We start from the raw sequence: 14,608 nt of genomic DNA on the forward strand, positions 1-14,608 counted from the left end.
GTTGCTACTTCCCACCTGTAATTCGCTACTGTTGTGAATTGTAATGTAACTATTTGATATGAAGGATATCTGATATGGAGCCCCCAGAGGGGTTGAGACCCACAAATCGAGAACTGCTGCCGAAGGGTTTGGAGCAGAGGAGTGGGAGATTTCACTTTGGAAAAAAAGGGTCTTTTACATTTAGTATGAAGAAGACTTGAAATGTTTGAGAGTAAAATTAAGGGACAGACAAGAAATGTCCTGAAACTGTCGAGATGTGCTTGCACATACAAACAGCGACACTGGGAGGAAACAGCACCCGCATGTTGAGGGTGAGTAGGATTAGACCGGACTGGTAAACACCTCTCTGGATGTTGTAGTGAGAATTCTGGTCTCTAAAAACAGTTACGTTATGCGACTGTTTTCATTTTAATCCCAGGTGCGGGATATAGGGCTGCTTCACTCGGCCCACAGCTGTTAAACTATGATTGTCCCGTGCTCTGGGAGGGGCATGGCTTTTGCCAGCTGCAGAATAATTTAATTCTGGGGACTCTGGGGAGGGAATAAACACCAGAGCCCGGAGAAGGGCTGGGGGTGGGGGTGCGGGTGGGGGTGCGGGTGGGGGCTCCCTGAAGAAGAGGAAAAAGGAAGAAGAAGAGGAGGAGGAAGGGGAGGAGGAGGAAGAGGCAGTTGCGGCTGCAGCAGGCTGCTGCTGCTCCGCCCCCTGCTCCTCCCGGTTGCTGTTGCTGTAGTTTGACAAGAAGTCAGAGCTACCCTGAAGACAAAGATTGGAGTGGCCCTAGGAAACAGAACACCCTGTGAAGGTCTGTGCCCCCTTTCCCCTCTAACATTCTTTCTCTCCACCTGGTGTTGCGGGGCTGGAAGGGAGCAGGGCGAATGAGGGTTGGAAGGGAGCTAGAAGAACCCAGTAAGGAGAGTTACACCGGCAGGATGCGCTGAGGGTTGGAAGTCAGTGGAGGGTGGTCAGGGAACACGGCGCTGAGCAGTAAGGACAAGAGTGGCCTCTGCTGTGATAGGATGGTCTATGGCAGAGTAAATCCATGAAGGAGGGAACCCTCAACAACAACAATTTTTATTACAAATCGAGTATTTTTTTTTTCAAGACAGGGTTTCTCTGTATAGCCCTGGCTGTCCTAGAACTCACACTGTAGACCAGGCTGGCCTCGAACTCAGAAATTCCCCTGCCTCTGCCTCCCAGAGTGCTGGGATTACATGCGTGTGCCACCACCGCCTGGCTAGTATTTCCTAAAATACGTCTTATTAAGCTGATTTAATATTTGAGCCAACTTTCAAATTTATTTCAATATGTTTTTCTACTTTTCTGAAATTAACTTGTGTGTAAAATTTGAAAGTAGGTTCTGAATGGCTAAAGAAGTTTTTCGTATTGGTTATAGCTGCTACCATTTGAACTTTCTTTGTTGAGCACTAGATTGGATTAGGTAAATACTTCTTTCTACCAGGTCTGGGTAGTTTTGGTTTTCATGGTTTCGATTATAGTTTTCATAGGTACCTCTACCAATTCTAGGCTCTCACTTCAGTAACTTTCAGCGTCCTACAGAACTGAGCTTTGAACCTCCAGTTCATTTGTAACAAATGTTACCATGTGAATTACTTAGGGTTTCAGTTATGATAAAACATCATTACCAAAGCAACTTAGACAGGATTTATATCAGGGTTTATATTTCCACATCAGAGTCCATCGTGGACGGAAGTCAGGGCAGACTCAAGTAGGGCAGGAACCTGGAGGCAGGACTGGAGCAGAGGATCCAGGCTTACTGCAGTTCCTCATGGCTTGTTCAGCCTGCCTGCTGTCTGACAGCACCCCGGACCATCAGCCTGGGGTGGTACCTACTGCCCACAGTGGACTGGGCCCGCCCAGATCAACCATCAATCAAGAATCCACAGGCTTACTCACAGGCCAGGGCCAATTTTCTCAAATAAGGTTCCTTCTTCCAAATGATTCTATTTTAGGTCGAGATGACATAAAAACTAACCAGCACACCATGGGTAAACTGTTGTCTGTCTGAGTGCAGATTGTTTCTTTCAACAATACCCATTGTAATTAAAAGTCCAGCATTCAGTCAGCTTTTAGAAAAGAGAATTAGGTATATGCATGATTTAATTGTCACTGGGTTGAAACATTCGATCCATAAAAGAGTATTTATTTACTACAGTATAACAGAATAATCGAAAAGACAATAGACTTGGACTTCAATGGAGAAGAACTGTAATTAGGTAAACAATTCTCTATACTCAAAATGTCAGGAGCAAGAAAATTTGACATTACTGAGTAAAAGTGCCAGGGAAAAGAATACTCTGACCCTGACTTGACCCCTAAGCCAGAGATCAGGGCCAAGGAGGGGGGAAGAAGGGGGGGGGTAGAAACAGCAGTCCCAAAGCATGAAATTCCACCAATCCCTGAGCTTCAAGATCAAGCCACAGAATCCCACCAATCCCTGAGCTTTCTCTAAGATCAGACCACCCTGGAAAGCTCTGCTCCCCAAGAAGCCCTATATAAACCTGCCTCCTGCTCGGTTACCTGCCCAGTAAATCTGTGTGAGGATTGTTCTGTGATGTGACTTTGTGGTAATCCTTGGCTCCCAGCTGCCAGGGGACTTTTTCCTTCAGAGCTGTAGCACTTGCACTGGGGAACCTTCCCCCTCACCGACATACACATCAAGATCAACAATGGGAAGGCCCCTCCCTATCTGTCCCAGAGGTTCAAAGGAGGGGCAAGCCAAGAAATGCCACTCTCAAGAGGAACGTTACCAAGTTTCTCCTGGACTAGAAAGACTACAGGGTGAGGCTGTGTGATGCCATGGAAGAGACCCTGGTGACAGGGGACAGGTCTTGCTTTATCTAGACCACAAATATGTGCTCTGGCAAATGCCCCCAACCGATACCCAGGCTGGAGAACCTTTCATTTGCATTCATGACTGCCTATCTGTAAACCAGTGGGCTGCCGGGACAGATCACAGGATCCCCTGCACCACTGCTGAAGGAAGTTCCGGAGGCCTGGGGACCATATTCTAGGTACCCTGGCTGTCCTGTGGAAATAAAGTGAAGAGACTAGGGTTGAAGGGAGGTATAATGCAATTTCCAAGATAATTAAAAACCCTTTATTCATTTAAAAACAATTCATATACTGATAGGAAATAGCTTGTGACTGCTTAGTATATTTCTCTACTAAATATGTAGCAGTAAGAGTGGGGGTGGTATATATTTCTGTGAACTCTTTCTCTACTAAATATGTAGCAGTAAGAGTGGGGGTGGTTTATATTTCTGTGAACTCTTTTAATGTCTAACTCAATGAAGTTACGAGTTCATATCAGTCTCTTTGTGTGACCTATTAGGATATGTTGGTTTTGAGTCAGATTTAAAAATAAGAAGGGAATAGTTTAATAGTTCTAAGCTGTGGAAATTGTCCATTGGTACCACACCTAAACATGACACATAGCTTTGCAAAAGGTACTTGCAGCGTGCAATCAGGAGTTCTGTTATATATGAACGGAGAACAGAACCGGGGCAGGCAGAGCTCTGAAGAGAAAGATTTTTGTCTAATGAGTCATAAACATTTTTATTTTTTCTTAAAATTAACTATTCTGTCCACCATTATTTATACGTAGTCTGGGATTGAACTTGACATCCTCCTGCCTCTACCTCCTGGGTTCTGAGATTATAGCCACGTGAAGTAGCCCAGCAAGTCGAGACGTTTTTATAGGTGTAAATACCCCGAGGAAGCTTTAATTTTTTTTTTTATTTCACTATCAGCATTACTATTAACATAGGATTCACTTATATGAGGTAGCTTAGTTATTAATATTGTGTGTGTGTGTGTGTGTGTGTGTGTGTGTGTGTGTGAGAGAGAGAGAGAGAGAGAGAGAGAGACACTACATGTATATGCAAGTCACAGGACAACTCTTGGCGCTGTTTCTCTCCTTTCACCCTTCTGTGGGTTCCGGGTTTAACCTCCTGTGCCAGGTTTGCTTAGGAAGTGAAGCGCCTCTGCTTGCTGAGGCAGACGCTCTCGAGGGACCAATCCCAGGCGTTACTGTCATTATTACAGACGGCCGATGCCAGAAGTAGACATACATGGTTATTATCAGGCTATAAGCCAATCGCCCGCATCATACCACTGATCTATATTGTGCCTGATTTTTACTTTTATATTCTTATTGTTTTTACATTTACTTGTGTGTGTGTCTGTCTCTGTGTGTGTGTGTGTGTTGACCATGTGCATGCATACACTCCATAGCATGCTTGTGGAGTGGGAGGACACCTTTGAGAGTTTGTTCTTCCATCCTTCTTTCCTGTCTGTCTTCCTTTACTCCTCCTCCTTGTCGTCTTCTTTCTCCCTCTCTCCTCCTCTCCCCTCCTCTCCCGTCCCTTCTCTCTCTCTCTCTCTCTCTCTCTCTCTCTCTCTCTCTCTCTCCCTCTCCCTCTCCCTCTCCCTCTCCCTCTCCCTCTCCCTCTCCCTCTCCCTCTCCCTCCTTCCCCCCCCCCCCTCTCTTTCACCATATAGGTTCTGTGGACCAAACTCAGGCTTCGTAGCAAGCACCTCTCTGGTAGCAGTCATCTCCCTGGTCTCTGAAACTGCTTTTTACTGGGCACTATCTTATAGCAGGACCCACCTCTCTTTCCTACAGTGAATGGAGGCCAGAGAAGGCCTCTAAGACAAGATAGTGTCATACTGAGGCCGGAGAGATGGCTCAGCGGTTAAGAGCACTAACTGCTCTTCCAGAGGTCCTGAGTTCAAGTCCCAGCAACCACATGGTGGCTCCCAACCATCTGTAATGGGGTCCGATGTAGTCTTCTGGTTTGTGTGTGAAGACAGACAGTGTACTCATAAATAAAAATAAATAAATAAATAAATAAATAAATAAAAAGATAGTGTTGTACTAATAGTTCTGAGGCCTAATTTGCCCAATGTTTTGAATTACTTAAAAAAACAAAACATGCCAGCCAGGTCGTGGTGGTGCACACCTTTTATCCCAGCACTCTGAGTGCACAGGCAGGAAGATCTCTATGAGTTCAATGCTCTACAGAGTTCCAGGACAGCCAGACCTACACAGAAAAACCCTGTCTTGAAAAATCAAAAGCAAACCACAACAGACTTGGTCAAAGTTGTTCAGAGTCAAAATTAACCATGTCTCCGTGAGTAATGATGTCTGATCAGAGCCCCTCCTACTCCTCTTTATTAGCTTTTGGTTTATTTATTGTTACAAAACTTTTTTGTAGCTGTCTGTTCCACAGCACCACGTACACTAAAATCACAGTGCTTACTGTATTCTATTGCAATTATTTAACTGCTTCCAACTGCATAGGAAAGCTATCTGAAGCTGGGCTATCTTTCACCTTGGTACTTCTGGAACCTAATGTGGGCATTTAGCATAAAGAATGGAAGCTTGGTAGGTCAGCAGATGAACTGTAAACTACACATACCTCACCCATCTGTTGGTCAATAATTTGATGTGCAATTTCTTCTATGGTCGCCATGATCTGAAGGTCAAAATATCTGCCAAAGATGAAAAGAAAAAGCCTTTTTACAATTACATACATAAAATATTTACTGAAGAAACTGTAAATGAAATTATAGGCTGCCTAAGATTTTCTTTAAAATAATCCAGTACAGGTAGTGGTGTATGGAAGGGAACTGCCCAGCGGTTTGCAACCTTCCTCATGCTCTGACCCCTTAACACCTCATGGTCACCTCATGTCATGGTGACCTCCAACCAGAATATTATTTTTGTTACTACTTCATAACTATAGCTTCACTGTTATGAAATATAAATATCTGATATGGAGGATACTGGAAATGTGACCCCTGTGAAAGGGTCGTTCAGCCCCAAAAAGGGTCACGACCCATTGGTTGAGATCCACTGGGCTAGACCAAATACCATTTGCCATACTGGCAATGGTGCACACAGTCAGTTGCTGCTGAGACATGCTGGGGGATTCATGTAACGATTCTGCTTTTGTGTACTCTGACATATCTGTTTTAAGAAGCTATTCTACCTGTGAGTGGATAAAGCTCTTCTATAAGTCAATGCTGTTATATGAAAATCACCGTGCCTGGAGTATGCTGCTTCCTATGGCCTCTTAGTATTGCTCAGGGAGGTCTGAGGCTAACGGACAACACAGACAATCACCACTGCTGTTGGGTGCCCATAAGAACTAGATGCTATTGCTGAAGACACCACACTCTCCGGTCACACAGGACATAAGAGACATCAGGCTGGAGTCGGGCTGGAAGGTTCTTCCCTGCTGGCTAACACTCGGGGCTAAAAGGTGTTTCTCAGGCTGAGGGGGCTGGGGTGGGGAAATTGTTACTTAAAGTCTTACTTAGCTGTAGACTTTGCAATGGGATATTACTGCCCCAATAAGCAAAATGCACCCCCACCCCCCACCTTCAACAGCAGAAAGTCTGTCATGGGAGTAACCAACTGCTCTTGGCTAGAATTTCAGGCCTGATCCACAGGAGGTTATTAAGTCATGTCTGGTACTGTAACCATCGTAAGAAGCCATGGCTGGGCTGAGAGGGCCAGACTCTAAGTGATATATAGAGATCGCCAGGATGCGACCCCTGAGTGAAGCTGTTTACCGTGTCACCTCCGTGTCACTGTGCAGTCTGTCTTTCTACACTGTCATTCCTCTACCTTTGTGGAAACACTGTGAAGTTGGAGACAGTTCCCTAGTACAATCCTTGCCCACCATGCCAGAAAGGCCCGAGCTCAATTCCCACTAACACAAAAGCGGCGAGCATACAAGACAAGCTTATAAGACAAGAGCTCTCCTTTTGAAGATCAGTCTCTAATGACTTTATTCTTCTCATCTGGTAGCTTCTGTGTCAGTGCTGCAGCCCACCAAGGTTCACACTAAGTGTTGTCCCTTTCTTGGTCTCGAGGACGGCTACATTCTATCTAGTCTTCAAGTATCTTGACATCAAAGGTCAATATGGTTATTCTAATCACAACTTCACTATTTTTTACAACTTGTAATTTATTTACGCATGTCTGTGTGTGGAGGCCAGAAGGGGACATTAGTGTCCGCCACCATTGCTGCCTATTCCTTTGAAGCGTGGTCTCTCCAGAAGGCTGGGGTTCATGTTTTCTTGGCTAGGCTGGAAGACAGCAAGTCCCAGTAATGCCTGCCTCTGCCTGCAAGCCGTCAAAGACTATTTTGCAGAAGATCAAGCATACAGATTTACTATTACCCATGTTCTCCATATTCATCACAGCCTGGTTTTATTATTAGGATCTAGACTGTCATTTGCTAAACATTACATTCTAGCCGTACACACTCCTAATTTCTGCAGTTACCAAGGACGAGATGCTTCCCATCCTTGGTAACAGCTTTTCCCTCTCAGTGCCACACCATCGCTGACCAACAGGTGTGCCCAAGATGGCAGAGAAAATGAGGTGAAACAGGCGGTTTTTTCTTTTTAAAAGGGTTTTTTGTTTTTGTTTTTTGTTTTTGTTTTTTACTATGTATATGTAGGTAGGTTTGTGCACAGGAATGAGGCACCAGGAGGCCAGAAGAGGGTGTCCGTGACTTTGGAGATGAAGTTACAGGCAGCATTAAGCTGCCCAGTGTGGGTGCTGGGAAAATAACAGGTCCCCAGGGAGAGCAGCCAGTGCTCGTACCTGCTGAGCCATTTCTCCAGACTTCTGTTTTATTAGTTTTTTGTTTTTGTTTTTGTTTTTTAATGTAAGGTCCCAAGTGGCCTGTCTGGCTTTTGAACTTGCTATATAGCTAAGGATGATCATGAGCTCTAAACCTCTTGTCTCTACCTGACATCGGGATTACAGGCAAGTGCCAACATAGTCTACAGACTGTTGTCGGCTTAACCTTCCCAGAAGAGTAATTTGCCACCATACATCAAAAACCTTAAATTGCTTACCCTCTCAGTCCGTGAAGCTGAGTCAGAGTTTCAAGTTCATGGCCGACCTGTTACAGACTACTAGAATTCAGAGTTATAATCCCAATGGCAATCGCTACTAAATGCATAGTTTATTTTATAACACCCTTCAGGCACTTAGCCTGAGGCTGCTGCTTCAGAAAAAAACGACAGCCAACACCATCTCTTTGAGAGGTTAAAGAGTGGATAAGAGAAAATACCGCGTACCTAATGGTCCCTAACAGGTTGTAAGCGGTCCATGTAAGTGAATGGGATGAACGCAAGGCTCACAAGTGAGCAAGAGGCCACAGAAGAACAGGACTCTGGCAGGAGACAGCTAAGTTAGTTATTGAAGTTCATGCATTTTTACTGGTCCAAGGTAGAAAGCAAAAGGCTTGGGAGAAAGCTCAGAGGTTAAGAGCTATCTATGGCTGCTTTTCCAGACGACCTGGGCTTGATTCCCAGCTCCCCCACGGTGGCTCGCAATTGGCTGTAACTCCAGTTCCAGGGCACCCGACACCCTCTTCTGGTCTCTGTACACATGAGGCATGCACATGGTACACAGGCATGCATGCAAATGACATACCCATCTAGATTACATAAAATCAAATTCCCCTTTCTGCTTCAGAGTTATGAACCTTGATCACAGCCTCATACCCAATCTGCTGGACCCCATCTCTTCATGCTTTCCATATAAATGGTATGATTAACAAAAAGCCCCTCAGTTTATAAAACTTGGCATCTCTACCCCATACAAGATCATGCAGGATCAACACAGGAATCAGCACATATCTGGCAACAATAAAAAGGTTTTTAAATGTGTAGTGACCAAAACTTAATTCAGAATCAAATACCCAGTAAATCCAAGGTGATACTGACAGCGCAAGTCCATCCATGTTATATAGAAAAACATTCATGCCACTGAGATTCTTTTTTAATTTTATTTAATGGGAGTGTTCTGCTGCATATACATCCGCAGGCCAGCAGAGGGCATCAGATTGCCCTAACCATGGTTGTGAGCCACCATATGGTTGCTGAGAACTGAACTCAGGACCTTTGGAAGAGCAGCCTAACCGCTGAGCCATCTCACCTACACCGACTGAGATCTTTTTCTAAAACACAGAACATGTGCATTTTGTACTGTGTGTGCTGTCATAACACAGGACACCATGGACTCTGCCTGAAACCTGTCAGCTCAGACTACTGGGTGCTGTCAAGTTTCTATATATAAGCTATTCTTACAAACCAAAATGTAAATATTTGTAATTATGAAAAGAATTTTTCAAATATTTTCCTACCATCTTTCCTTACCATCTAATTACCAAATTAGTACTGAGGTAGTTTGACAGAGAATGGCCCCTACAGGCTCCCATGTTTGAATACTTGGTCCCTAGATAGATTAGCAGATGTGATGTGTTGGAGGAGGTGTGTCTCTGGGGAAGGTTTTGAGGTTTCAAAAGCCCATGCAATTTCCAGTTAGCTCTTATGTGTGTGCTCTTTCTGCCTTCTGGTTGCCTTCTTAACATGTAAACTGCCAGGCACCTCCCCAGTACCACACCTGCTACTCCCCACCAGGATGGTCTTGGATTTTAGCTCTCTAAAACTGTGAACCCTCAAATTACATGCCTTCTGTTAGAAGTTACCTTGGTCATGGTTATTATCGCAATAGAAAAATAAGAATATATTCCTGGATTGTATAAATTATTGCATGATTTTAAAAACTGCTATTCAGGGGTATGGAGGGATGGCTCAGCGGTTACCAACATATGCTGTCCTTACAGAAGACCAGGGTTCAGTTCTCAGCATGCACATCAGGTAACTCACTATCTTCTATAACTCCAGCTCCAGAGATCTGACATCTTCTGGTCTGCCTGGGCATCTGTACTTATGTGTATCCTCCCTTACAACATATTCACATATGATTTTTTATTAGAATTAAGTATATATGTGTATTAGTCAGGATTCTCTAGAGTCACAGAACTTCTGGGTAGTGTCTATATAGTAGGGGAATTTGTTGATGACTTACAGTCTATAGTTCAACTACCCAACAATGGTCAGCAGCAGTTATGAATGGAAGTCCAAGGATCTAGCAGGTGCTCAGTCCCACAAGGCAATCAGGTGAAGAAGACAAAATTTTCCTTCTTCCAATGTCTTTATGTAGGTCTCCACAGAAAGTGTGGCCCAGATTAAAGGTGTGTACCACCATGGCTGGATCTGGGAATTTCTTTGTCCCAGATGACCGTGAACTCAGTGATCTCCCTGTCTTAATCTTCCTGGATTCATAGCTATGATTCAAGATCCCCTTGTCAAGATGCAGGTCAGAAACTTGTATCTCCCAGCCTCAAGATCAGGATCACTGGTGAGCCTTCCAATTCTGGATTGTAGTTCATTCCAGATACAGTCAAGTTGACAACCAGGAAGAGCCACTACAGTATGTATGAATGTGTGCATAGGTTTTTCAAGACCTGGTTTCTCTGTGTAGCCTTGGCTGTTCTGAAATTCCCTTTGTAGATCAAGCTGGCTGGCTTTGAACTCAGAGATCCACCTATCTCTGCCCTGACCCCTGTGCTGGGATTAAAGCCACATCACCATATTTGGCTCATACAAAATATTTTGTTCATGTTTTTCTTCTCTCCCAATGCCTCCCCATCTCCCTACCTATCCGATTTTATATTCTTTCTTTAAAGAGCGAGAACGCTCTTTAAAACAAAGAAGGAAACAAGAAACATACACATAAAAGACCCCCACACAAAAACAAAACAACAAAAATGGAAATCAAAGTAAGAAGGGAAAGGGCAGTAAGACAGAAAGTACCCAAGGAATAGGAAAATGTCACTGAGTTCCTGCTGTATTGGGCGTGGCACCTCCTCCAAGGAGAGGTGAGACTCCATTGGAGAAGCCCTATTCCTCCTTTGCTAGTGGGATGGACAGCAGATAGCCTCTGGTTCAGGGGCAGGTATCTGCTCAGTGCTGGGACCAGTCTGCCTTGAAGGTCTGCAGGCCTTGTGCTTGGGGAGCAAGGTCTCTAAGAACTGCTGTTCTGCCCTTTTCCTGAAGCTGGAACTTCAACTGCAGCCTGGCAAAAGCCCTGGGACATTTTGATTTTTAGAGTCAGGGTTTCTCTGTGTAGCCCTGACTATCCTGGAACTTGCTTCGTAGACCAGGCTGGCCTCAAACTCAGGGACCCACCTGCCTCTGGCTCCCAAGGGTTAGGATTAAAGGCCTGTGCCCCCACTGCCCAACTATAAACAGCATATTAAAAAATTAACCACAAATGTAATTTCATAAACTAAAACTAACACTTATTTTAAGAATTATAAGCAATATTTACTCGTATCTTAGGACAATACTAGTTTTCAGTTATGGATTATTGTTGTCGTTTTTTTTTTTTTTTAACAGAATCTCAATCATTTGATGTTACCAATGAAGACTCAGGAGTCAGATGCTGGGGTGAGAGCCTGCTAGCTTAGAGAGGCAGAGGAAGCGCCCAGCTGACCTTTCTCCTCAGCCCACATCCCAGAAGCAGTGCACCTCTCTCAAGCTGTCTCAAAAACCCTCCTTTCAACCGAATGTCCCTCCCTTCTACTTCCTGTGTGTCTATCTGTCCTCCTGACCCCTCCCCCTTACTGTTTTTTCTTTTTCTTAATAATCCAGTGTTCACTTCCTGTCAACTACTTGCTCCACCTCTCGACCTATGGCTGAATTTATTTAGCCCCGTTTATAATATTCAAGCAGAAAGCTCTGGAATTAAAGGAATGCATGCTAAGGCTGAGCCACACCTCAACTAAAAACGGGTTTTTCCAGTAATAACACAATCTCAGGGTTTACAATGTGATCAAATATCCTCCAAGGGATAATGTTAATTGATAATTGTCTGATTCGTTCCAGCCAGGTTATAGAACACCCAAAGTAATAAGAAAAAAACTAAGTCAAATCATCTTTGTAATATTTAATAAATATTAATAATAATTATTTAATAATTAAAACTAATTAAAATAATAAACCTTTGTAATATTTATTTCTAATAATCACAATGGTGGAAAAATAAATAAATGAATAATGAAAACCCCTCGGCTTGATTTTTAATGAGGTTTTGGCTACAGAGAACATCAAAGTAGCTGAATTGACACTGTAATACTAAGTATGCAACACCCTTCGATAAACCAAAAGAATATTTCTGAAATATTCTTAAAACTCTTTAAAACTGAGGTGGGCAGTGGTGGTGCACACCTTTAATCCCAGCACTTGGGAGGCAGAGGCAGATTTTTGAGTTCCGGGACAGCCAGGGCTACACAAAGAAATCATGTCTCGAGAAACAAAACAAAACACTCTTAAAACTGACCAACATAAGGGGAGACAAAACCTGGACAGTTGTTACTATCACTTAAAAGCATTTGTTTGTATCCTACAAAGATTCCTATTTAAGTGGAAAACCAGTGCATGTGTGCACATACGGTGGGTATGTGTGTTAAAGTGTTAGCAGTGGCTCATGGGAGAGGGGGGTCAATGATCAGGGCCTGCTAAGAGAACCAGGCTAGCGATGGAATTCTTAAGGTTTCTTTATTAAAGGGCGCTCCCTCCCACAGAATTTCCAGAATTTTAATGCACCCAGTTCCATCACTTTCTTAGTAGGCTGAAGGGAAGTAATTGACCAGGATACCACAACTAGTATCTCTGTTGCAGTATAGTTGTTGCTTTAAGATATGTGTAGGTAGGAAGGAAGCGTATCTGAAAAACTGCTTTGGTCTCCTTAAGATTCTACACAGACACTGATGGAGAAATTGTACGAGAGTATGTTGGCCCGTGACAGAACTTAAAGTTTGCAGAAACAAATGTCCTTTCACTCAACAAATGATGCATCAGGAGGCCCCTGTGACCACAAAGTCTCAAGGCAGTTGTGCTTGGCAGGACTGTTCCTTAAAAAGTTTTTCTCTTCGCTCTGTTTTCCTAGCCCGGCAAACAGACTCAGCTTACAGAGCCCCTAAGCCTACAGAGGAGGCTCTCAAGACACTCAAGTTAAAGGCCACTGAAATTGAAAGATGACGTTGTATCTTGGTGGGACAGAAACCTGGTTTGGTTAGGTTTTTTTCAATTATGAAAAAAATTTGTCCGATAGTTTTTTTTTTTTTTTTTTTTTTTTTTGGATTTGGTTTTTCGAGACAGGGTTTCCCTGTATAGCCCTGGCTGTCCTGGAACTCACTCTGTAGATCAGGCTGGCCTCGAACTCAGAAATCCGCCTACCTCTGCCTTCCTGAGTGCTGGGATTACAGGCGTGCGCCACCACAACCTGGCGATAGTTTTTGAAATATTCAAGGATTTAAACATGTTGCTTCAAGGAATTAACTGGAATATATTTATGTTAAAAGATAAAATCGAAAGTCTTACTAAAAATAGCTAATATAGAAAAGCAGGGTGAAAACTGGTACTTTAGAGATGTTTACAGTAGAAATGACTTTATAATTGAAAATAACCTCCTTAGGCAGGAAAGATGGCTCAAGGGTTAAGAGCCTAAATTTCATTCCTCCACCCATATGGTGGCTCTCTACCCCCTGTACCTCCAGTTCTAGAGGATCTGAAACCCTCTTCTAGCCCCGGAGGGCACAGTACCCTTGTGGTATACAGATATACATGCATACACATAAATCATTTAGTCATAAGTTCATATTCCTTTATACTTCTATGCTATACACTAAGTATCAAGGTTTACAAAGCATGCAGGCGGTCCGAGGAATTCCCTACTTAGGAATCCCAGAGGTAAACCATTAGCAGTATATCACACTAAGACATGCTTCTACAACATACACAATTTCCTACCTCCCTTGTTCTGCCTGACCTCTGAGACCCAGCTCAAAGTCCATTCTACCCACTCTGACCGATCCATTGTATACAGTGTACAGCAAGAGTTAGCTGGGATTTAAGGACAGACGTCTATGGTTCCTATTCTTAAAACGTTCAAACAGAGGTCCATTTTTCTAGAGACGGTTTTTAAAGGTTGTGTGTGCATGTGCGCACACATGCCCGGAGGATCTTACAGTGCTACTTATTGTATGATGCTTGCCTTTGCTCTTACTGGGATAGGAATTATACATCTCACATCACCCACAGTAGATATTTAGGCTTTGTTGCATTGTATCTGTCCCCTTTAAAACCTTTCAACGGAAGGTGTTACACAGAATGAGGAAATCAGTTACATTTATTGTCACCATATGTTTTGTTTGTAATTGATACAAGTATCGAGTATCTTCTTTAATGATAATGGAAGCAACAGTAAAACAGCTTTTGAAACAAGAGTCAGGAGGCTATACAGGGAACAGTACAGAAGCTCTAATCTGGAAGCAGGAATTTTGGTTACTGCCATCCTTTGACTATAGGTCTTTGGACCAATGGCAACTGGAAAAAATTACATTGTCTCTAAAGGTTCAGGATTGTCACCGAAAGGTTACTGGACATATTAATACAAAGGACATAGTACCTTTCCTTTATCTTCTGTACGTCTTCTGGGGTTTGTACACATGATTTCCAAGCCAGTTTCGACAAGAACTCCAGGTGACCTTTGCTGCTTTAGCCTCCTGGATACTGGGATTATAGGCATGTGTCACCAGCCTGGCTTCCTCCTACAGGTCATCCAGCCTCTGTTCTTTCTTGATATTAAATGGTCCACAATAAACTCCCACTTTTCTCCCCATCTTCGAATCTTCTCTAATGTACTTG

The 14,608-nt window shown here is 43.4% G+C and overlaps 1 protein-coding gene across 3 annotated transcripts in view; it reads right to left on the minus strand.

The window, feature by feature from the left end:
* Positions 1 to 14,608, minus strand: part of Nr2c1 (nuclear receptor subfamily 2 group C member 1) — a 52,146-nt gene that overhangs the window by 36,552 nt on the left and 986 nt on the right. For 2 of the 3 annotated variants that reach the window (XM_052165544.1, XM_052165545.1), the window contains exons 2-3: positions 14,370 to 14,473; positions 5,443 to 5,515 (exon numbers count right to left, since the gene is read on the minus strand). In XM_052165544.1, coding sequence (XP_052021504.1) covers positions 5,443 to 5,496 — 54 coding nt within the window. In that variant the 5' untranslated portion in view covers positions 5,497 to 5,515; positions 14,370 to 14,473. The remainder of the gene's footprint in view (positions 1 to 5,442; positions 5,516 to 14,369; positions 14,474 to 14,608) is intronic. The other variant, XM_052165543.1, reaches the window with a different exon arrangement.

Source organism: Apodemus sylvaticus, chromosome 20 (genome assembly GCF_947179515.1).
Source record: "Apodemus sylvaticus chromosome 20, mApoSyl1.1, whole genome shotgun sequence".
Lineage (NCBI taxonomy): Eukaryota > Metazoa > Chordata > Mammalia > Rodentia > Muridae > Apodemus > Apodemus sylvaticus.